This window comes from Orycteropus afer, unplaced genomic scaffold, assembly GCF_000298275.1.
Source record: "Orycteropus afer afer isolate SDZICR_OR568_19922 unplaced genomic scaffold, OryAfe1.0 scaffold00041, whole genome shotgun sequence".
Taxonomy (NCBI): Eukaryota; Metazoa; Chordata; class Mammalia; order Tubulidentata; family Orycteropodidae; genus Orycteropus; species Orycteropus afer.
This window is the reverse complement of record NW_006921628.1, coordinates 4778903-4804507: the sequence shown is the minus strand read 5'-3', so window position 1 is coordinate 4804507 and position 25605 is coordinate 4778903. Positions and strand designations below refer to the sequence as shown.

The window sequence follows — 25605 nt, the reverse complement described above, 5'->3', positions numbered from 1 at the left end:
ATTGCCCAACCTTCCTTCCGAGGAGTGGCTGGTGGGTTTGAACAGCCAGCCATCTGGTTAGCAGGCAAGTGTCTTAGCCACTATGCTACCAGAGCTCCTAGATAACATATAGCACTGGGCAAGTCGGCTGCAAAGGACCTGTTTCAAGTGCTGAGAAGCAAAGATATCTCCTTGAGGACCGAGGTGCGCCTGACACAAGTCATGGTATTTTCAATTGCCTCATATGCATGTGAGACCTGGATAATGAATAAGGAAGACCAAAGAAGAACTGATACTTTTGAGTTGTGGTGCTGGGGAAGAATGCTGAGAGTACCATGGACTGCTAAAAGAACAAACAGATCTGTCCTGGAGGAAGTACAGTCGAAATGCTCCTTGGAAGTGAGACTGTCCAGACTTCATCTCACCTACTTTGGTCATGTTGTCAGAAGGAACCATTCCTTGGAGAAGGATGTCATGCTTGGTATGGTGGAGGGTCAACGAAAGAGGGGAAGGCCTTTAATGAGATGGATTGACATGGTGGTTACAATGAGGGGTTCAAGTATGGCAAGGATCATGGGGCGGGCACAGGCAGGCGGTGTTTCGTTTTGCTGGGCACAGGGTCATTGAGTGAGAGAGGACTCAATGGTACCTAACAACAACAAACAACAAACTACATCAACCTTTTCCCCTGTTAGTTCTATAATGTGTGTGGATATTTTTGTAGCACATGCAAACATGCATGTAGGATTATCATCAGGCAAACCTACTGCCTTGTGTCGATTCTAACTCATAGTGATCTCCATTGGGTTTCCCAAGGTGGAAAATCTTTATAGAAGTAGATTGCCTAATCTTTCTTCTGTGGAGTGGGTTTGAACGGCCAACCTTCTGGTTAGTAGTCAAAGGGTACTGTGTCACCAGAGCTCCTTAAACCTATCTGTGGCCATGAGTATATTTCCATACACCTACCCACACCTACCTAATCTTCTCACCTATCTGCCTATGTATCCACCTGTAGACTAGTGTTTGTTATTACTGATCATGGAGTTCTGTGTATATGACAGTATTTGCCTCTCTTGTCTATACCTTTTGTGCACCTTTCTGTGGCCTCCTTTTCACTGTTATTGTGCTGGTCACACATTTTTGTTACATTACCTTTCCCTTTACCCAAATCAACATGTCTTTTAACTAATAAACAGTTTTCTCTCCCCCACCCCCTCTCTGGTAACCAACAAAGTAAGTTTTCTTCCCTGTGTAAACTTTTCCTTGACTTTTTGTAATAACTGACTCATATTTGTCCTTCTGTGATTAGCCTATTTCATCCAGCATAATAATATCCCCCATGTTCATCCATGTTATGAGGTAATTCTCAATTCTTCATTATTAATGTTGCATAGTATTCCATTCTGTGTGTACCATGGTTTGGTTATCCATTCTTCTGTTGATGGGCACTTAGGTTGTTTCCATGTCTTTGGTATAGTAAATAGTGCTGTGATGAACAAGGATGTGCATTTATCTATTCGTGTCCTGGATCTCACCTCTTAGGATGTATTCTTAGTAGTGGGATTTCTGGATCAAATGGTATTTCTATTGCCAACATTTTAAGGAAATGCCATACTGTTTTCACAGTGGTTGTACCATTTTACAGTCCCACCAGTAGTGTTTGAAAGTTGGAATCTCTCCCCACCCTCACCAGCATATTTTGTTTTCTGTCTTGTTGAACTTTTGCTATTTTGCTATTACTGCTGGGGTGAAATGATATTGTTGTTTAATGGCTAATGATATTGAGCATTTCTTCATGTGTTTGTTGGTTGCTTGAATATCTTCTTTGGTCAAATGTCTGTTCAGGTCTTCAGCTTATTTTTGAAGTGGATTTTTTGTCTTTCTGATGTTGAAGTATTGAAGTTTTCTGTTTTAGAGTCCCTTGTTGGATATATCATAGCCAAATATTTTTTCTTAGTCTGTAGGTTCTCATTTTTATTCTTTTGGAGAAGTCTTTCAGTGCTCATAAAAATTTAATTTTTAGAAGATCGTATTCATCTAGTTTAGGAGCTCTGGTAGCATAGTGCCTAAGACACTTGACTGTTAACCAGAAGGCTGGTGGTTCAAACCCACCAGCTACTCCTCAGAAGGAAGGTTGGGCAATCTATTTCCGTAATGATACCACCTCGGAAACCCAAGGAGGGGTCACTATGAGTTGGGTACGACTCAACAGCACGTAACAACAACAACAACATTCATCTAGTTTATCTGCTTTTTGTGCATTTGGGTTATGCTTGGTAGTCTATTTATACCATAAATTAGGGCCCCTAGGTTTGTCCTTATTTTATGTTTGATGAAAGCTTTAGTTTTGGGTTTTACATTTAGGTCTTCAATCCATCTTGAGTTAATTTATGTGTATGGTATGAGATAAGGATCTTGTTTCATTTTTCTGCAAATGGATATAGAGTTTTGCCAGCTCCATTTGTTAATGAGGCTATCTATCGCCTATTTAATGTATTTCAGCCCTTTGTCTAAATATCAGCTGTCCATTTGTTGTTGTTGTTATTGTTTGCCGTCAAGTCGGCCCCGACTTATAGCGACCCCTCCTTGGGTTTCCGAGGCAGTATCACTACGGAAGTAGGATTGCCCAACCTTCCTTAGATGGATGGATATGTATCTGGATTCTCAGTTCTGTTCCACTGGTCTACATATCTGTCATTGTACCAATACCAGCCTGCTTTGACTATCATGGCTGTATAGTATGTTTTGAGATTGGGGAATGTGAGACTTTCTACTTTTTCTTCTTCAATAATGCTTTGTTTATCCTAGCTTTCTTTCCTTTCCATACAGAGTTAGTGATTGGGTTTTCCATGTCCTTAAACAATGTTGATGGAATTTGGATTGAGATATGGATTGCTTTGGGTAATATTGCCATTTTTACAATATTTAGTCTTCCTATCCATGAGCATGGTAGATGCCTCAGCTTTTGCAGAGATTTCAGCCACATATTTTTAGATATTAAAAGCTTTTTTTACTAGGCAGTATGGTGCTCTCTGTTGGCCAGCATTTGTGGAACTTATTTGCTGTTCTGAGCTCCCCTGTCTCTGCACCTCAAGGCCTTTACACCACAGTTATCCCCAGAAGGTTCTTCATATCACCCCTGTACTTACTCAGATGCTACCTCCTCTGAGAAGTCTTCCTAGACACCCCATCTGAAATAACTGCTTCAATTGCCATCTCTGTCTGTTCCCTGATTCTTTTTTTTTTTTTTTTTAAATTAATACATATGTTGTATTTATCACATTCTGAAGCTTTTATGTGCATTCATTTGTGTTCATTCATTGGCTTGGTTATTGATGTGTCCCCAGTTTTTACAAATGCATATGGGGGCATGGGCTTTGACTGGCTTGTCTTGTTCATGAGATCTATAATGGTACCTGGCACATAGTAAGAAATAAACAAATGTCAGCTCAGTACAGAATAAATTTCAGAATAGAGTATAATCAGGCATATTGGGAGCGAAGATGCCTTGATTTTCTAGTTAATGAAGAATTTACCATGCGCTGTCTTGCAACTGTTTGATCTTCACTGAGGTTACTCCTCCAGTGTCTGGGATCATGGTGGGGAGGCCAGAGGAAAGCACTTCATCAGACCAGTCTATAATAAACACTTACAGAAGAGTTATTTGTGGCATTCTGTGTGCATTCTACATTAGATATTAAATGATAGTTAATACCTACTGATAGATATTAATGCTACTGCCTATGCAAGCAGCAGTCAAGAAATCAGAAGAAATATTGCACTGGGCAAGTCTGCTATAAAAACCCCTTGAAAGTGTTTAAAAAAAAAATGATGTCACTTTTTTGAAGACTAAGGTGCACCTGACCCAAGCCATAGTATTTTCAGTTGCATCATATGTATGTGCATGAATGAGGAAGACTGAAGAAGAATAGATACATTTGTATTGCAGTGTTGGTGAAGAATATTGAAAATACTATGGACTGCCAGAAGAACGAGCAGGTCTCTCTTGAAGGAAGTATAGCTGGAATGCTCCTTAGAAGCAAGAGTGTGTCTCACCTGCTTTGGTCGTGTTGTCGTAGAGACCAGTCCCTGAAAAGGATATCATGCTTGGTAAAGTACAGGGTCAGAGAAAAAGAGGCAGACTCAGCTGGATTGACACGGTGGCTGCAATGATGCATTCAAGCATAGCACCAATAGTGAGGATGACGCAGGACTGGACAGTGTTTTGTTCTGCTGTATGCAGGGTTATTATGTGTCAGAACCAACTAGATGGCAGCTAACATCAACCACAACTATAACCACAACCACATGGATTGATAACTGTGGTTAAAGAAGAACGGTGTAGTGCTCAGAATCTGACAGATCTGGTTCCCAGTCCGTTTTCTATCTAGATCAGTATGATAGGAGCCCTTGTGGTACAGTGATTAAGCACTTAGCTGCTAACCAAAAGGCCACAGCTTTAAACCCACCGGGAGAAAAGACCTGGGTCATTTGCTGCCATAAAGATTTTACCCTAATACAACTTGTAGGACAGTTTTTCAGTGTCTTATCCAGTCACTGTGAGTCAGAATCAACTTGAGGGCACATAACAGAATATCAGTGTGATGGTTCCTTGTTGTTTATGATTATTATCACCAAATCATATGGTTGTCATGAGGATTCAATCAGCTAAATAATGCTTAGCACGAGGAGTCCTCCCTCTGGCCCTGCAGTTTCCTCCTCATCTCCTCCCTTTCTTAATTAAAAGAAGTCCGAAGTAGTGTTGAGACAAAACTTGGAAGGAATCTTCTTGGCGATGGGAAAAGCTTAGTATTAATATCAAGCTACGTATTGAGAGCAGATTTGACTTTCTCATCTGAGTGTCACCTGGATATCCTTAAATCCTGCTTTTGAGCTGTTTTTGTTAATTTAAGGAAAACTTAGCAAGGCAGCCCATTTGAGGTATTAGATAAGTATGCACCTGGGGGACTGCTAGGTTATTTTCTTCTCGTGGAGTTCCACTGCACCCAGGGCCCTGTGGTAGAGAAGCTGTTGCTTTTTTGTGGGTACAGTTCTGCATCTGCAACTGATTGAGTCTGCACATGGACTCATACAGAAATAATTAGCCACTTACCTTTTATTTTGAGGGTGCAAGTGGCCCCTCTTGCCAGCAATTACTGAACCATGGAAAAGAGGAAGCTTGGAGAGAGTCTGTAGAAACTTAAGTATGAGGGCAATTTGCTTTTTTTTTTTTAAAGAAAGTTACAGATCTTTTTTTCTTTTAAAAACACACTTGAAAGTAGCTAAGCCACCATGGAACGGACCTACCAGCAACTCCATGTACCTCTTCACAGTATTACACTTTGAATATTTCCCACCTCCCTCCTCTGTTAATTTTATTCTAAGGGTTTATTAAAATATGCCTTGTGCCTTAAGTGCTGTATTCGGTTTCACAGTTGGTTCACTATACACATTAACTAATTATTGGTAAAGTATTTGGTTTATGAACTCTGATCTGTTTTCCTCTGGAAAGATCCCTTGGTGCCTGACAGCAACCCCTTACATTTTAATGTGCTTTAACAGGGAATTTTGCACTGACCTGCCCTGTGGCACTTTTGGATGTATCTGGATTTGGATCACTTATCCCACGCTTGTCCTTTGATTAAGGGCAGCATCGAGTGGTATTAGGGGACCGATGGATGTGGTTAAAAAAAGATGGGAGTTGTTGATGAGCATCCTGAAACATCAATCTGAGACAGTCAGAAATTACATGTAGGGAACCTGCTTAGGACAATAAACGAACAAAACACATTCTAGATCTTAATAGGAAACAAGAACGCATAAACAAAAGCAGACTGCTTCTTTAAATATCTGATTTCAGAACAGGACCAGCCTTCCAGGAACCCTGAATTTAATTGGGAAAAGAAGCCCAGTTTATGTTTTCTTCAGTGTAAGGATAGCAGATGAGATTGAAGTTTTGACACTTTGCAAAAGACAGACTCCTATCCGCAGCAGAATGAAGCTGGGTCCTATGTCATTACTTTGCTTTGTAAATTCTGCATGTACTGTGATCAGTCCTCTTAAACTTAGAAGGTTATTGCTGGAAGGAATGAACAAAGTGAAGCTTTGAAAGGAAAAAAAAAAGACGTGCTTAAGTATTTCAACTCATCTGTCCAGCTCTCTAGTGCAAATCATACAGGTCTGCAACATCGCTGTTTATGATCTATTTATGCTTCTTTTTTCCCCAGTAAGGTCCCATGAAGTTCTTTTATCAGGAAATCAAGAGACAGAGGATGTGCTGAATCTGTTTTAGTTTTACTAAATCTCTATGTGGGTTTATCCTACTCCCATAAAGATTACAGCCTAGAAAAAACCCTATGAAGCAATTCTGTTTTGTCACATGGGGTCACTATGAGTTAGAATCAGCTTGACCCAACGACATAATATTTTTGTGAGTATTTGTTGTACCTTTAGCTACTTCCAGGAGGTTGTAAGTGAAGATAGGCTATGGATAGAATTGTCAAAAGTAACTATTGACTTTTTTTTAAAGGAGCCCAGGGAAAGCCTTTCAGGGAGTGGAGTCTTCCTGCGCCCTTTGTTTACTCATAGGAGATGCTCTCATCAAATATAAACACCATTGATGTCTGTACTATTGTTGGGAGGGAAAGTGCAAGGAAAGCCTCCGTCTGGGTCCATGTCCTGGGACCATGTTCTCTATGTCCATGAACAATGCTTTTTGATTTCTCAGACCTTTGAAAAATAAGATCAGTTATGAGAGAATAAGGGAGAATATTGCCAATTTTTCCTTGGAAAAGGTGATGGTTGAGAGAGAAAGGGGCTATCACTATTATTTACCAGGCTCTGTATGATGAAATGTTTCCATACCAGGATTTCTAAAACCATGGCTGTGGACTCCTAGATTAAAATCACCTGTAGTACTTGTCAAACATACAACGTCCCCCTGGACCTAATGAAGCAGTAACTCTGGTCCTGGAGCCCAGAAATCTGCATTATATGCACCCAGATGATTCTTGCATGTTTGAAACTGCACTATCCTGGGGCATTTTTATTTTAATAATTGAGTGTATTTTTTGCAGATGTGTGATTCATCACAGTGCAGTGAGTGATAGGAATAGAAGATTCCTTGGGGAACTCTAACTGTATTGTGTAAATCACTTGGGTGCTGGTGACTATTGGAGGTTGCTGAATTACATTCTTGTTAGGTTTTTGTCCACCCAGTCCTTTGTTCCAATAAAAACATAACTCATTGTGTCACAAAAAATTCTTGAGAGGGGGTTTGACCTTAAACTCATGCAAACTCTTCATTTCAAGAGATCTTTTATGCTTAATTTCCCAAATACTTGAGATAAATGTTAAAGATGCTCAGAGTGTATAATATTTGTGAAGCTTAGATATGACACCATGGCTTTACTCAGAATGACATGTAAGGTTATACATACTCATGAAATGCATCTGAGGCAAAGGGGAATTGGGGTACAGATAGAATCCATTTTTTAAAGCCTGCCTCAGAAGTCTTGAGATTCAAGATTGGGCTTTGGAAGGTTTAGGCTGGAGCCAGTCTTGCCATATCGTCAAGATAAATCACATTGCTTCAAGAATCAGGTGAGAAATCAACTGGAAAAATACTAAGAGTAATTTTCCAATAGGCCAAGTTCATTGTGTCTAACTGAAGCAATATTGCTGTTTTTCCACACTTCTTGCTGTTCATTGAGATTAAAATAAAAACTGAATTTCTAAATATTTCTTTTAAATAGCTCTGGTAGCATAGTGGCTAAGACACTTGACTGCTAACCAGAAGGCTGGCGGTTCAAAGCCACCAGCCACTCCTCGGAAGGAAGGTTGGGCAATCCTACTTCTGTAGTGATACTGCCTTGGATACCCAAGGAGGGGTCGCCATGAGTCAGGGCTGACTAGACGGCACATAACAACAACAACAACAACAATGTAACAGCCCATTTTTAGAGATTAATTATGGCAAATACACTTTAATATGTATTTCATAAAGATTTATTCCAACTCAGAAAGAATTCTAGTATATTATTGGGTCATTTTACAGATTATATTGATAGTGAAATTCATATATACCGAGCTTCAGTAAATAATGTGCCTTTTTTTTTTTTCTAACCTACCACAAAATGCATTCTAAAGCTATCAGAACTAGGCTTTGGTGGTTTCTATTTCTAGCACATGTTACCGTGTTTTTGAAATGGAACATTTGCTGTAGGGGACAGAACATTTAGCATGAAGGATACTAACCAATAACAAAATAAATTGTCCGCAAATAACGATGTAGGGTGCTTTGACATAATGTTTCTATTTTTCAGTCTAGTAGTTCATCTCTCTGTCCTTCTTCAGGCTTTGTATTTGATTTGGGGAGAGAGAGCCAGAATTTGTTTATTTAGGAAGTAGATGCAAGAATCCAAAAATGAACCACGTCCTAATCCTCCCCCCCCAGTGGTTCTTATAACAACACCGCGCAGGGACTTTTTGAAATGCTATCTGTTCTTAGGAGGAAACTTTCTGCAATGTGAGTTTTTTATCCTATTAAGTATTTATTAAGTTAAATTAAATAGCATAGATAGAGTACTTTAAGTAGGAAAATAGTTTCTTGGGTACTAAAGTGCTGTCAGTTTTTTCCAAATGCATACATACTTCTAATCTCAAATTATCTTTCCTCTATTATATCATTTTTGAACTTAAAGGAAGTAGATCTCCTATGTGTTTTGCTCCATGGGTTTCAAATGTGTAGCTCCTTAAATTACATAATGTCTTTTACCAGCAAAAGGTCATAAGCCAAATTCAGAATGCAAATCAATAATAAAAAATAAAATAACATATTTAAACAAAATGAAACCATGCTTACTATGCCCAAGTACAAAGTCAAAGTGGTGAAAAGACAGTAAGTTGTAGTACTTTAAATGACAAAGTTTTATGATTGTCTTAGAATGACCTCAAAAAAAATATTTTCCTAAACAAATGCTCCCTTAAGTAATTCTTTAAGAAGGGGTCTTGAACAAACTCTCTTGAAGGGAATTGTCTTCTTTGATGCTGCTCTTTTCCTGCAAATTCCAGAGGACAGAATCTTTGGTTTAAACTTAAGATAATGAAAGTATTTTTGCTTTGAGAACTAGGTTTTCTGCTGAATTATAAAGCCTGTCTGCAGGTGAGATTTAATTTAATCCTTTGAGTACTTAAGAAGCATTCCTGAGACAGTCGCCAAAAAAGTGACAAGATTAGCACTTTGTTTATTGACAGTGTTTGGACAAGAAAAGACTTTTATCCTGAAGAGTTTAATGATTTTTTTTCCCCCTAGTAATCTTGGTAGAAAGTTTTAATTACTAAGATATGCAATATTTAAATAGTCAAAGATTAGATGAGGCACTTAAATTTTCAAGTTAGTTGCAATTGAATTGCAACCTAGGAATTAAGTAGCAACAAAGCAAGCATGAAAGGCAAGTCATATCTTGCCAACTAAATTTCAAGCTTAGAATAGAGATGGAGAAGGGGAAATGAATATATAGGTATTAAAAGAAAACACATTAACAAGAATCTGCAGGTCAATTATATTTTGCTCAGACTCAGTCGTCTATTTTTGGTATTCGTGATATTCTAGAAGATTTTGTAAGATGCTTCTTTTGTATTTGTCCCTTATTTCCTTCTTTTTTTTTTTTTTTTTTAATTGACAGACCTAATCGTTCAGCCTGTCCACCTTCTTTCTTTCTGGGTGGTTCTTTACTCTGAGTGTCCTGTGTGTTCCAGTAAGCAGACCAATTATTCTAATGTTAGATACTATCTGAGTAAATAAAGAAGTCCATAAAATGAAAAGCATATGCGTGGTTGACACTTGATGCAAAAGCTATATTAATATATATCGCTATGAATTCCAGGTAAAATTAATGTGATAAAAAATTCTTAATCGTTTCCTGCTCAAAGTGTGTGCAAATATCCTTTTGCGACCTATAATAATTTCCTCGTAGATAAATTTTATTTTATTTTGGCAGATAGAGAATATGAAAAAAAGGAAATATTTTGTGTACTACATTTGGGCAGTATTCAGATTTTTACATGGAAACAAGTGAAAGTAAAATCTGTCTCTCATGACGTCAAGCAGAAATGCGTTTACATGTTAGGAGTTTTTCCTGTTTAAAAGGCTTTAAACCTCTTAGCTCCCCTGCCATCCTTTCAATAGGTTTAGCTATGGTTAGCAAACGATGAAGATCTTGTCTACGGCAATCATTTATTAGTATTCCTACATCCTGAGTGTTTCTAGAAGCGCCCGTGAACCTTGCCTATCCCTGTATCATTGGGCTTTTTTTTTTTTTTTTAGGATGTTCCATTTTAGAACAATTTGGGGATGTTTTAAATTTGCTGCCTGTTCATTTTATGTCTAAAGGAAAAATTACACAAAATTCCATACTATTTGGAAACATGTTTTCTTGGTTAGGGGTTTGGATCACATTTTAAAATTAGTTTTAAGGGAAAGGAAATCATATAAATGCTCTGGAATTCAGATAAGCACAAGGGAAGCAGGCACTTTTATTTTAGAGTGCCTTATCCACTTTAGTCAGACTGCTAAAGATAAAAGAGCATTCTAGACCTTTAAATATTGATTATGCACTTTGGGGAGTGTTTTTCTTTCCTGCTTTTCCCCTTGTCCATTTGAATTGGGGCTCAGGTAGAGCTTGCAGAGTGCAGTATCTCAAATGTTCCACAGGGTGTCACGATGTGGTTGTCCTCAAGAACACTATCTTGTGGGAGGTAATAGGAGCTAAATCTCACTCCATATTAACAAAGGCTGTGTCACTTTGGTTTCAGTCAAGGATTAATTACTGAGGGCCCACTGTGTGCCAACTCATGCTACGAGGTGCTGATCTTAGCAGTATTATTCAGGGCTGCTTCTTCACTAGGTGTTTGACAATTTAGCCACGCAAATATTCACCGACACAATGAGTTTGCTAGAGGAGTTTTTTTTTTTTTTTTTAATTTATTTACCACTTGTCTTTATGCTACTTGGGAGTGAATGTCAAATGGAAGAGTCATTTTGAAAATTACACAATCCCCAGCTAGACTCTGGCTCCCTCTCCTCCATCACCTAGCAGAAATGGAACCCTAGGTTTACTGTTGCAGGATGGGGACTTAGATCTGGGCTCTAAAACTCCTGGGATAGCCATTGGGAGGCTGAAGCAGGCTGGGGCCTCTGGTGTCAATCTGAATGTGAATCCTCACTTCACCACCAATCTACTGGGTCACTTCTGACAAGTTACTTCACTTGTTTTCCTTGTAAAATCAGTGCTGGGATTGTGGAGAATAAACGAATTAATCCATTTTTAAAAGCATTTGGTGACTTCTGGTTCTGAGATAACATGGTATAAACTCACTTTTCTCTGTACCTCCCTTCTAAATACCCTGGGAATAATTCAACAATCATAAAAGCACTCGGAAAGGTGGAAAGAAGAAGGTGGACTGGCTAGGCACCACAGGACTCAGAGAATGACACCACAGTGAGTTCCTTGGGTTTTCATTTTATCTCCCATATGTACCTGTCTGGGTAGCAAAGAGCCCTGTAATCCTGAACTGCCAACAGCAGTGGAACGAGTGAGAGAAGGGAGGAAGAAACATAGGAAGGAAGAAAAGCAGGAAGGAAGGAGAAATAAAGAGAAGAAAGGGAAGGAAGGGAAAAGCCTGCTACATTTGACCAAAAGACTGGGAAAGAGGAAGCCAAGCATGGACCTGGTGGGGAAATCTGTCCCCAGTGGCAGCAGTGGCACTCTGTCCACAACAGTGTCACCAGCAGAGCCCTAGTGGGTCAACCCCATCCATGGCCTCATGTTCACTCTCAGTGCCTGACCTGAGCTGCCTGCAGCTGCTTCACCAGCAAAGCCAGGGAAGACCAACATATTCCCTGCTCAAAATCTGCTCCAAGCAGTGATGGCAGCAAGCCAGAGAGGGTGTCCAGAACCCACATGCCAAACCTAACCATGACTTCTTGCTAAAATAGATCTAAGTAGGATCCTCTTAATATCTAAAATATCCAGGATACAGTTCAAAATCATTCATCATACCAAGAAAAAAAAAATTCACAAGTTGAATGAGAATGAATCAGATCTTGAAACTATCTTAGAAAAATTACAAATGTAGTGAAAGACGTAACGTATAGATTCAAGAACCTGTGAGTGAGCTTTAAATAGGATAAGCTAAAATAAATACATGCCAAGACATATCATAATTAAAGTGTTCAAAACTAGAGTCAAAGAAAACATTTTAAAACAACTGAGAGAAATGATGCCTTACTTAAAGGGGAACATCAATTTTAATGGCAGTGAATTTCTCATTTGAAACCATGGAGGCCAGAGGAACTGGCACATTTTTATGTGCTGAAAGAAAAGAACTGTCAACCACGGAATTCTCTATCTTGTGAATTGTCCATCAGGATTGGAAGGGGAACTGAAGGTTTTCTCATCCAAAGGAAAACGAAGAGGATTTGTCACGAGAAGACTTACCTAAAAGAATTGGTAAAGGAAATGATCCAAACAGAACAGAAGTGATAACAGAAGGTTAGAATCTTGAGAAACGAAAGAAGAACAATGGAATTGGAAAAGAAAAAAAGTATAAATATAATAGATTATATAGATAATTTGTTGTTGGTGTTAAGTGCCGTTGAGTTGGACCTGACTCATAGTGACCCCTCCTTGGGTTTCGGAGGCGGTATTACTACGGAAGTAGATTGCCCAACCTTCCTTCCAAGGAGTGGCTGGTGGGTTTGAACCTCCAGCCTTCTGGTTAGCAGTCAGGTGCCTTAGGCACTATGCTACCAGAGCTCCCATGTAGATATAGAGACCATAAGTATACTAGAACAGTCTTTTCCTCATGAATTTCTCAGATCATATTTGATGGTTGAAGGAAAAATTATAATAACATCTCATGTAGTCCTCAGTGTATATAGAGCAAATAATGAGACGATTATATTTTTAAATATATGAGGGTAAAGGGACCTAAATGGAAGTACAATTTCAATACTTCACTTGAAGTGGTAAAACATTGATATCAGTAGACTGTGACAAGTTGCATGTGTATAATACCTACAGCAACCACTGAGAACACTACAGTTCAAAAATAGTACAAATAAAAGAAAATGAAATCCTAAAAGAAATTTCAAGTAACAGGCACGCAAAAAAGGAGAAATGAGAACCAGAAAAAATGCCAGCACTTGGTTTCTCAGCCTCACTTGAAGTTGGGCCATGAGGCTTACCAGCTCTGCTCATTAGATATTCTTGCCCAGAGCCCTTGGGATGTTGAGAATGCAAGGGATTCTCTCAGTTGCCATTACTTTGATGCCCTGGGGCATCATGGTTGCAGAGCAAGTGGGCGTGGGCAGTGGTCAGTTTCAGCCAGGTAGGCATTGTAAGCTTCAGTATCTGGTATTCAGCACCTGGGGTTATTTCCCCTGACCCTGGTTCTCCAGCTTTTGTGGCAGTTTTGTGAATTCCCATTCATTTCTGCTTAAATCAGGCTAAGTTGTTTCTGTTACTTTACCTAGACTTGAATGCTGTGAACTGTAGAGAAATGTCTTATGGGAAGGAAAAAAAAAATACAAAAACCTTTATTAGTAACTGAATTTCAGAATTCCATAAAGAAAGCAACCAGAAGGATACTTGCCTTAGTAAGCTAGTGCTGCCATAACACAGATACCACAAGTGGGTGTCTTTAAAGAGCAGAAATAAATTTTTCATGGTTCAGGAGGATAGAGTCCAAATTGAAGGTGTGGTTCTAGGGGAAATCCTTCCTTGTCTGTTTCAGCTTCTAGTAGCTGCCAGCAATCCTTGTAGATACATGTGTCTCCATGTCTGCTGCCTTCTCTCTGTGTGCATCTCTGTGTCCATTCCAGTCTTTTCTTTTTTTTTTTTTTAATCACTCGGAAGTGATTAGATTTAGGACATAGCCTACTCCAGTATGATCTAATGTAATGAAGAAAACTCTATTTCTGAACAGGATTGTATTTACATTGTACAGAGTAGGATTTCAATACATATTCTTTTGGGAGGGACCACATTCAGTCCATAACAATACCTCAATAACTTTGGGTAGTATGTGAAATTATGAAAAGCCTACCCATGCTTTAGGTACTCTGTAGCTGTGTGTAGACACCCCCATCACTTTTAATTTCTTCTTTGTAGACCTCTGGAGACAATTCAGTCATTGTCTTTTTACACAAGGCGCTCTCTTTAGTGTTCTTGGCTCATTTAGTCATTCAGCCACTAGTGGTCAGTGAGAGTAGTGTTGCCAATTCTGGGTTCAGTGGTAGTCCAGTGGTTTATATTGAAGACCCAGGTTCAAATCCTGGCCAGTGCACCTCATTTCAGCTACCACCTGTCTGTTACCATGATATTGAACAGGTTACAACAGAGGTTCCAGACTAAGACAATAGGAAGAAAGGCCTGGTGATCTACTTCTGAAAATCAGCTAGTGAAAACCCTATGGATAACAACAGTCTGATCCACAGCTGATCATGAGACTGGCACAGGTCCAGGCACTGTTTTGTTCCATTGTGCATAGGTTGACATGAATTGGAATTCAACTCAATACAGCAAACAGTAGCATTACCAACTTAGTGCTACATTCAGAGATAAAGCAGTGAGTATGGCAGAGTTCTTGCCTTAATAGAGCTCATAGTGAAGCTGTGGATAGAGACAAGAAAGAAGTAATTTTAATAATGTGTGAAAGTGCAGAGTAGGAGACTTAACTTGAGCTTGGGGGTCAGAGAATGATTCCTAGAGGAGGCAAGGAATGTGCTGATATCTCAAGGTCTGAATAGGACTTAACTAGGGGAAAAATTAAGAGCTCTGGTAGTGTACTTCCTAAGGCACTTGACTGCTAACCAGAGGTTGGTGGTTTAAACCTACCAGCCACTCCTTGGAAGGAAGGTTGGGCAATGTACTTCCATAGTAATATGTTTCCAAGGAGGGGTTGCTATGAGTTGGGGCTGACTTGACGACACATAACAACAACAACAAGGGGAATAGTTGGGGTGGGAAGAGTCCCAGGTAGAGGAAATGGATAGGCAAAGAATGGGAAGCTATAAGATGGCCTTGTCCATAGGAGGTAGAAGGAGTGGGTATAAGACAGCTGGGGCTTGCCTAGGAGCCTGGGTGGTGCTGTGGTTAAAGCACTTGGCTGCCAACTGAAAGGGTAGTGGTTTGAACCTACCAGCCTCTTTGAGGGAGAATTATGTGACAGTCTTCTTCTGTAGAGATTTACAGCCTTGGAAACCCTATGGGCCAGTTCTATTCTGTCCTATAGTGTCTCTACGAGTCAAAATCCACTCAATGGCAATGGGCACAGGAAGGGAGCTTGGCTGGGGTGTCTAGAAGACCAGGTGGGCCTTCTCATGGAAGATCTCCTGTGTGATGTTAGGGAGTTGTGGGTTTCACCTGGCAGCCATCGAAGGGTTTAAGGAAAAGCTCTAAGGATGCAGTCAATCTGGATCATAGGATAGTCACTCTGGTTGCAAGGAGTGGAAGGGTGGGAAGGGGAGCAAGTTGGGAGTCAGGGAGGCTGCGTAACAGGCAGCTGTGGTTGTCTAGTCAAAGACCACTGTCCTACAGGGGCCGGCACTTGTGTGAGCATTCACAGCAGAGCTCCCCCTGGGCACTGGCTTTCAGCAGGCTTGGCATGCCTGGAGTTAATGGGCCCATTAGCTCTTGAGCAAGGTGAAGGCAAGAGCTTCAGCAATCAGCCAAAGCCATGAGGATAGGACTGCCATGTTACTACTAGGACTTGAACCCTACTTCCCTCGTCTTCCCCCAGTAGTCTGCTGTGGAAGGTGCAGCTCTTTCCCCACCAGAATTGACTCCTTCATGGCTGCCAGCCAAGATTGAAAGGCAACTCAATCCAAAGTCAAGGACAAGAGGACTCTCCAGCCTCCTTGTTCTCAGTCCCATCTCTTTCTTTATCAACTTATGATTACCAGCATATGGTGCAGGTTGCTAAGGTAGATTCTGTTTTTGCTTCATGTGAAATTTCTCGAAAACCTCTGACTTTTCACCCCCGAACCTCCCCATCTTAACCTTGGTTTTAAACTTATTTTCTAGTTCCAGCTATTTGAACCTTGTAGAGCCTTACCCTTTGAAGAATGGTTTCAACTATTTTTCTTGTAAATGTCATAATAATTGTGAATATCTGAAAGCTGTGAAATAATTCTTAAAAAGATAACAGAATTTTATATTCCCCCAAAACTCCTAAAATTTACATTTTAAGAATTAAGTCCTCTTTGGAGTAACAAAAGGATGTTTTCTCCTGGGATGAATCCTTTGCAAAAGCAAACATTTACTGTTGAAAACACTGTTGAAGAGCCAATCCCATATTTTATCATTGGGTTTAAAATCTTATTTTACTCTGTTTTTTATGTTCAAGGGAAACAATTTAGAAGATGCAGAAAATGATAACAAAAAGAATAAAATCATTAGTCACCCCACTGCCAAATAATAACATTTTAGTAGGTTCCTGTGATCTTTGCTCCCCAGCCTCATATAAGCATTTTATCTTTTCTACAAAATTAATGTCCTACTATTTTACATTTTGCTTCCCCGCCCTCCCCCACCACCCGGAGGTTCTTCCACTTCCATTTAGTTGATAACTGTATGCAAGCATGATTTTAAATACTTGCACAATAGTCCATGGTTTAAATATACCAATAATCCCTAATTGCTGGCCACTTGGAAAATTTGTTTTCAGTAGACATTTATGTGATTTATTCATTTACTATTGATTCACATATTTAGTATTTATTATTTTCATATATGAATATAAACTAAAAATGGCCCATAATTTTACAACCAGATAACCCCAGCTGACATTAAAAAAAGTAATAAAACCCACATGGTTAGGAAATCCAAGCAGAAGTCTCCAGAAATGTACCAAAAGGAAAAACAGAAGCTTCCTCTCACCTTCTATCCCCTAGATCCTTTCCTCAAAGATAAGCACTGTTAATGTTCTTTCTGGGAAAAAACAAATCATTTAAGTAACCACATACATGCATCTATTTATAGATTTATTTTATTTACACAATAACTATATTCCATACACTATTCTGTACCTCGTTTTTCCCCCTTAGGATTCTCTCGTCGCCATCTCTGAGCAGCATTTGTTCAAGTGGAGTGTCTCTAGCTCTATACATGTGCAGCCAATTCTGTCTGTCTTGCCTGTGGTACCATACACTCTTCTGCTGGGTTCTTAGATGGAGATAAATTGATATGCCATCTGAGTGGCCCAGGTCTCACCACTCCACTGTTCTGCAGCTCCCAGCCCGTACCTGCATGCTGGTACGTTGGTGTGTGCCATCAAGTCCATTCTGACTCATAGTGACCCGGCAGGAAGGGGTAGAACTGCCCTACAGGGTTTTCCAGGGTGTTAGGAAAGACTACTGAAAGTATTGTGGACTTCCAGAAGAAGTAAAAAATCTGCCCTGGAAGAAGTGCAGCCTGAATACTCCTTGGAAGTAAGAATAGCTAGATTTTGTCTCACCTCCTTTGGTCATGTTGTCAGAAGGGACCATTCCCTGGAGAAGGATATCATGCTTGGTAAACCAGAGGGTCAACGAAAAAGGGGAAGGCCCTCAACAAGATGGATTGACATAGTGACTGCAATGATGGGCTCAGGTATAGCAAGCATTGTGAGACTGGCACAGGGCCTGGCAGTGTTTCGTTTTGTTGTACATAGGGTGGCTGTGAGTCAGAGCTGACTCAATGGCACTTAACAACAACATCAACAATCTTGACAGACACAGACCACCACATCTTTCCCCCTGGGACTGGCTGGTGGGTTTGGTCTGCCAACATTTTGGTTAGCAGCTGAACGTTTAACCACTGTGCTGCCGGAGCTCCTCGGTGTCAGTCAGAATCTTAAACATCAAGCGCCTCAGTCCTCCTAGTTATTTGGGGAGGGCCCAGGGACTCTCACACAGGCTTACAGCCAATCTTCTTTAGCCTCTATTTCCTACCTCCAGAGCAGTGCCTCACAGTGCCCTGAGAGGAAGTTTCCTCTCCCTTACCCAGGGTTTTGTCTCCCAGAGTGTCCTGTTCTGAAGACGGTCTATTCAGGAGGCAATGAGCTGTTTCTTTCAGGCCCCATACACCTTTGTCCCTCAGCCCTTAAACAGCCGTATGTGAGCCCTATGTCTTCCAGGAGCTCTCACTTCTCTTTGGATATTTCATGCAGGGTCGCTGCTGGGGCTGCTTCTACTTCCTGCACCAGCCTGGGAGCCACATACCTGCCAGGCCCTTCTGTCTCTGGTTCCTTGTTTCTTGCCAAAAGCCTTGGCACAAAATTCCTTCCTCACTGGCTGTCTGTCCCTCAAAGAAACCATTCATGGGCATGATGCTAGAATGAGGCAGGGTGGGCCTGATCAGTTTTTGTGAAACCACCATGGATTCTCACATATACAGATGCGTACACAAATGTGTCCTTGAGTGTGGGTGTACTTGAAATAATCACACTTTCTTATGAATCAGTCCTCTTAAGTTCTCTCAGCTTCTGGCTTCTTCCACTTAACTAGTCAGTTATTCTGACTTGTCACCATCTGCGTTCTGCTCACCCATATATTTGTTTACAGTGTGATGTCACCATATGAAAACTTGTCTGGAACTGAGGAAGCCTTTGTTTTGACTGCAGATGATAATACCTTTTGAGTTCTGTGTTTTCCACAAATGGACAGTGAATTCTTACAATTCTTATAATGGCAATCGATGGGAACACATTGCATTTTGATACAGGAGAAGGTTAATTATTTGACCTCGAACCTGAATTTCTGGGATGTCTGACTTAAGGCAGAAAAATCCTTTTTATAAAAATACCTTGGCAAAATAAATAGGAAAAAAGAGCCAAAAAAAAAAAAAAAAGAAGAAAGAAAACAAAAAAACTCTGTCTCTGTTAGCCTACATCTATTGCAATCATTGGAAAAATTAAAGAAGTCCCGTATCTTGCAGATCGAGGGTGAGTAGAGTTGTCTGCTTTGTATTCAGACCTGTTTAAATGCTGCTGCTGCTGCCACCTCCACAGTCATCGTCTCCTCCGCTTGTTCATCATTACTACTGCTGATATCATTACTTGTATTAGCATTCCAAATTCATGCAAAATGAATCAAGTAATCAAAAAATTTGTTTGAGTCACCTGTTGAGAAACATGCATTTGGAATGGTTTCCTGAGAAAGCTGGGGGCAAAATGCAAACATACTGAATGGACTTATCTTTTAAAGTTGTGCAGCTCTTTTTTTTCCTTATCATTTTAAAACCCTTAATATGAATAAATTGTTTGTATAGTGGTTTTTCTTTTCTTTTTTTCCCCCAATCCTTAGATAAGAAATACATGGTTTGAAAGCAGGGAATAAAAACATGAATGATAATGTTCACTGTGCCCAGGACAAGGTCCTTGCTGCTGTTCCAGCACAGGCGTTTATAATGGCTATTTGGCTTGTTTATTTCAGGCTGCTGATAGTGGATAAAAGGGGCTGGTTGGTTGCCAGCACATGACTTAGTTGCCAAATGGAGTGTTTAGTACTTGTTACATTTGATTTATATCACAGGTTCTTCCCCAATTACAGTCTACTGATGATAACCTACTTGGCTTCTTATGTGGTTACTTTGAAACAGCCACTTGACAACATTTGGCATATCACAGAATTTAAATCTGAGGAGGGCAATGAGTGAATGACTACATAGGTTCAACTGTATACTGATAACCATGCTTGGTGTAGAGTGGGCAGCTAATAAATGTTCAATAAATTAATGAATGAATGAGTCATATGCAAATGTTTCTCAGGTTCACTCTGTCAAGTTTAGGTCTATGAACTTGAGAGTTAAAGGATTAGTAAAAGGGATAGAAATAGCAGTGTTTATGCGTCTGAAATGGAGTTCCTGGGGGGTGGAAACAGTTAACATATTCAGCTGCTAACCAAAATGTTGCAGGTTCAGGGTACTTTGGAAGAAAGGCCTGGTTATCTATTTTTCAAAAAATCAGCCATTGAAAACTTGATGAAGCACAATTCTACTCTGACACTTAAGGGTTGCTGTGAGCCAGAATCAACTCAACTACATTTTTTTTTTTTTTAATGTGTCTTAAAGGGCTTGCATTTATAAAACTCAAAACTCACTGCTGTTGCGTCGGATCCAACTCATAGTGACCCCTCCTTGGGTTTCCGAGGCAGTGTTACTATGGAAGTAGATTGCCCAACCTTCCTTCTGAGGAGTGGCTGTGGGTTTGAACCACCAGCCTTCTGGAAGCAGTCAAGTGCTTTAGGCACTATGCCACCAAATCTCCCTGGATTTATATGGAGGGGGATATTCCGTCCATCTTTATCACCATTTCAGTGCAGTTTTAATTAAATAGGAAAAAGTTCTCATCAAAATATGTTTGATTCTAAGTCAAAATTGGAACCTTGTAATACTGACAATTTCCATAATCTTAGATCTTTTTTTTTTTTTTTTTTCAAGCAGATACTATGTCAGTTATTTTGACCCTGGATATGTAATAAAATACTCATTAAACATGGCAATCTTTATTTTCAGATTGAAAACTTGCAAGAACAACTTAGGGATAAAGACAAGCAATTGACCAATCTGAAAGACCGAGTGAAGTCCTTGCAGACAGATTCCAGTAATACTGATACAGCATTGGCAACGCTAGAGGGGGCTTTGTCAGAAAAGGTGAGCTTGGACCCCCCCCCCAAAAAAAAAAAAAAAAACCACGGGGTAACTGGGATTTAAAGAAACATGATTTGGAGTTGATAATCCAAATGTATTACAGGTGTCTGTTATTCTCCACAGACTAACACCATCCTCATTTCCAGCTGGACCTCTCACTCCCTCTTCACACTGTACAGTGCAGCCAGGGGTGCCCTTTTGAAATGCAAAGCTGATCACATCACCCTTGGCCCTGTTTAAAACCCTTCACTAGCTTTTCCATGCTTTTGTTATTGTTGTTGTCAGGTGCCTTCAAGTCGATTCTGACTCCTAGTGACCACATGTATCACAGAATGAAACCTTGCTCAGTCCTATGCCATCAACAGTTGTTGCTGTGTGAACTCATTGTTGCACTCACTGTATTAATCCATTTATTTGAGGGACTTCCTCTTTTCACCATGCTCTTAAGACGATTAAAAAGTGAAATTCTTATCTCATGTGCCTGCCCACTTACTGCCTTCCTACCTATTTTTCAAGCCTCATCCCTCTTCCCTTGTTCTCTGCTCAGTTTTTCCTCATTCCTCAGATCTTTTGCTCATGCTCTTCCCCACTTTACAATGCCCTTTACTCTCTATGGATTTAATTATTCTTCTGATATATCAAGGAGCCCTGGTGGTAGTAAGGCATTTAGCTACTAACCCAAAGGTCAGCAGTTCAAATCCACCAGCTGCTCCATGGGAGAAAGATAAGGCAATCTACCTCCCTGAAGATTTATAGCCTTGGAAACCCAATAGGGATCATTATGAGTCAAAATTGACTCAATAGCAGTGGGTTTCATTCCCACCCCCATATATCAGCTTCCTGAGAAGCTGTATTACACAATGGTTGAGAATGTTGACTTTGGAATCAGACTGCTTGGGTTCAAATCCTAGGTCTGAGACTACTTTGAACAAGTTACTTAACCTCTCACTTCCTCAATCTCTTCATTTGTAAAATGGGGATAATAATAGTGCATACCCCAGCAGATTATTTTGAGGAGAAAATGTATTAATGTGTGGAAAGTGTTTAAAATAGTAGGCACACAATTACTTACAGCTGCTGCTGCTGCTGCTGCTGCTGCTGTTATTTATCAGTCCTTTCCTCGGGGAAACCTCCTACATAAAGCCCCCCCACCCTAGTTATATGTACTCATGAGCACGATGAACTTCTCAGAGTTCTTATTACAGTCTTAATTGTCTATTTATCTCTATTTAGTGATTAATTGGTCTTCTCTGCTTAACTCCAAGCCCTGACCCCAGGCCCTATGTGTGTGTTAGTTTGCCTTTTCCCCCCGTGACTAGCACAGTACTTGCATGTGAGAGTGTTGCAGGATATTTATGAAGCAAGACCCATCACAGTACAGACACTGACGTGGGCACTGGGGATACAGCAGTGAAGAGAATGGATGAAAATCTGACTCTCAGGAGTTTATATTCTACTGGGGTGCGACGGTATATTAGTTTCCTATGGCTGCTGTAAGAAATTACCACAAAGTGTTTGGCTTAAATAACAACTTTAATGTCTCACAATTCTAGAGACTAAAGGTCTGAAATCAAGGTGTCCATAGGACTCCTCCCTCTGAAATCTTAGGAAAGGGTTCTTCCTTGTGTCTTTCACCTTTTGGTGGCCCCAGTCCTTTCTTGACTGGTGGCAACATAATTTCAGTTTCTGACTCTGTCTTCACATGGCGTCTTTCCTCTGTATCTCTTTCTCCTTGTGTCCCTTCTCCTCTTTCTATAAAAATACCTGTCAATACTGGGTTAGGGCCCACCCTACTCCAATAGGGGCTCATGTTAATTTGACTAATTACATCTGCAAATATTTTATTTCTAAATTAGGTCACATTCACTGGTACCAGGGCTTAGGACTTGACTGTATCATCTTGGGGACATAAATCAACCCATAAGAGGAGACAGATAATGAATAAATGAGGAAAATATGTAGGACATCAGAGGATAATACTTTCTATAAAAGAGAAGAAAGCAGGTAGTTGTACAGCATTTGCTACTGTGGGGTGTCAGTTGGGGCCTCGTTGAAAAGGTAACATTTCAGGAACAATCGGAATAAAGTGAAGGATGTGCCATGAGCACTTCTAGAATGAAAATGTTCCAGACAGAGGGGAGAGTAAGTACAAAGGGCAGGGGTGCATATTTTAAAGATCAACTTATTGTCATAAGAGTAGCTCTGGTAGCATAGTGCTTAAGGCATTTGACTGCTAACCAGAAGGCTGGTGGTTCAAACTCAGCAGCTACTCCTCAGATGGAAGATTGAGCTATCTACTTGCATAGTGATACTGCTTCGGAAACCCAAGGAGGGGTCACTATGAGTCAGATATGATTCGATGGCAGTGAATTTGGTTTTTGGGTTGGTATTATTGTGATATAAGATAAAAAAAAGATTTTACTTTTGTTCTGAGGGTGCTAGGAAGCTATCTGAAGGGTTTTGTTCTGACTTAATTTAAAAGGATAATATTGAATGGAAGAATGAATGGATTAATAAAATCTATCAGGCAAATAGGTCAATCTGATGCTTACTGACTTTTAAAATTATTTCTAACCTATTTGCTGTTATGTGCCGTCGAGTCAAACCCGACTCATAGCGACCCCTCCTTGGGTTTCCGAGGCAGTATCACTACGGAAGTAGGATTGCCCAACCTTCCTTCCGAGGAGTGGCTGGTGGGTGTCTTAGCCACTATGCTACCAGAGCTCCCTCTAACCTATTTAGTTCTGGCTAAATTAGTTTATTAATCCTCTGCACCCCTATAATAGATTTCATACCCTGCCAAGTGTTGTATTGTGCTCTTCTCAGCACCCAGAGGACCCTGGATTTGAATTTGAATTTGCATATGCTATATCCTTACCCTCAATACCTCCCAGTTCTCTTAAGGCAAAGACCCAATGCCCAAGAGGAGTGCAGGTGATGTTCTTTAGCAATAGGAGGGATAGTTTATTTTTTGTTGGACATGTAATATTTTATCAGTTTTTAGGGCTGTGTTACTGATGTCACTGTTCTCAAACTTAGCTTGAAACAAAGAAAATAAATCTCAACTTTTAAGGTGTATCAGTAGAGCCCATCAAGTTCTTTTTCTTTGATCTTCTGTTTTACCAAGCATGATATCCTTCTCCAGGGAATGGTCCCCATCCGACCACATGACCAAAGTAACTGAGACGAAGTCTGGCCATTCTCACTTCCAAGCAGCATTCCAGTTGCACCTCTTTTTCATCATTTTGAATCTACAGGACTTACCGCACAGGCCTAAAGTGATAGGGATTTTCCTCTTGGATGTTGAACTGAACCAAATGCACCCTCTCCTGCATTCCTTATTAACATAGTAATACCCCCACTGGGGTAACAAGATGAAGCAGAAGGAGACAAAGGGGCTGGCCCTAGCTCTGCAACTAACTGGGTGACTTTGGAGACTAACTCTCTCTCAGGACTTTTGTTTTCCCATTTGTTAAATTGAGGGGATTAGACGAAATGGCCCACAGTTCCTTAAGCCAGTGTACCCTAAAGACGGCTTCCTTAATAACTCCTTCAGAATCACCGGGAAATGGCTGTGGAAAATTTAAGTTGTTAGGTCCCATTCTTAGCTACTGAATCAGAACCTTGAATGTTGTTGTTAGCTGCTGTCAAGTCGGCTCCAACTCAAGGAAACCTCATATACAACAGAATGAAACATTGCACCATCCTCATAATTGCCAGCATGTTTGAGTTCATTGTTGCAACTACTGTGCCAATCAGCCTGACTGAGGGTCTCCCTCATCCTTACTGGCCCTCTCCTTCACCATACATTATGTCTTCCTCTAGCGATTGATCTCTCCTGATAACATGTCAAAAGCAAGTGAGTCACACAGTGTTCTGCTGTGGTCCATAAAGTTTTCATTAGCTAATTTTTGGAAGTAGATTGCCAGGCCTTAGTCCAGAAGCTCCACTGAAACCTGTCCACCATGAGTGACCATGCTGGTGTAGTGCCTAAGGTACTTGACTACTAACCAGAAGGCTGGCCATTCAAATTCAATAGCCACTCCTTGGATGGAAGATGGGGGAATCTACTTCTGTAGTGATACTGCCTTGGAAACCCAAGAGGTCACTATGAGTGGGATGTGACTCAACAGCAGTGAGTTTGTTTTTTGGTTTCAGTTTAGCTTCTAGCATCATAACAAAATGCAAGCCACTACAATATGACAAACTGATATACAGGTGGTGGGAACTGTGAATGGGGCTTGGGAATCAAGCTTCCCAGGTGACTGATACATAGTCTAGTCTGAGAATTTCTGTTCTGTGCTAAGAATATATAAACTAAATAAATGAGCTATATTTCTGTGATTGTTGCTGTTGTTGTTTGGTGTCATTAAGTCACTCTGACACAACACTGCCAGGTCCTGTGCCATCCCCACAATCCTTGTTATACTTAGGGCAATCATTGGAGCTACTGTGTCAATCCATCTTATTGAGAGCCTTCGCCTTTTTCTCTGACCTTCTGTTTTACCAAGCATGGCATCCTTCTCCAGGGAATGGTCCCATCTGACCACATGACCAAAGTAACTGAGACGAAGTCTGGCCATTCTCAATTCCAAGGAGCATTCCACTTGTACCTCTTCCAGAACACATTTGTCCATTCTTCTGGTATTTTCAGTGTTCTCCAATACCACAACTCAGAAGTATCAACCCTTCTTCAGTCTATCTTATTCATTGTCTAGCTTTCACATGCATGTGAGATGATTGAAAATACCTTGGCTTGGGTTAAGCACACCTTAGTCTTCAAAGTGATGTCTTTGGTCCTTAACACTTTAAAGAGGTCTTTTGCAGCACATTTTCCCAGTGCAGTGTTTTGGCTACCTAGTGCCAGTCTGAGGAGCTCTGGTAGCATAGTGTCTAAAGCACTTGACTGCTAACCAGAAGGCTGGCAGGTCAA

At 40.3% G+C, this 25605-nt stretch overlaps 1 protein-coding gene across 1 annotated transcript in view; it reads left to right on the top strand.

Moving 5' to 3' along the window:
• Positions 1–25605, top strand: part of ERC2 (ELKS/RAB6-interacting/CAST family member 2) — a 1380507-nt gene that overhangs the window by 724829 nt on the left and 630073 nt on the right. Inside the window, exon 7 of the mRNA XM_042780470.1 lies at positions 20538–20675. Within this exon, the coding sequence (XP_042636404.1) occupies positions 20538–20675 (138 nt within the window). The remainder of the gene's footprint in view (positions 1–20537; positions 20676–25605) is intronic.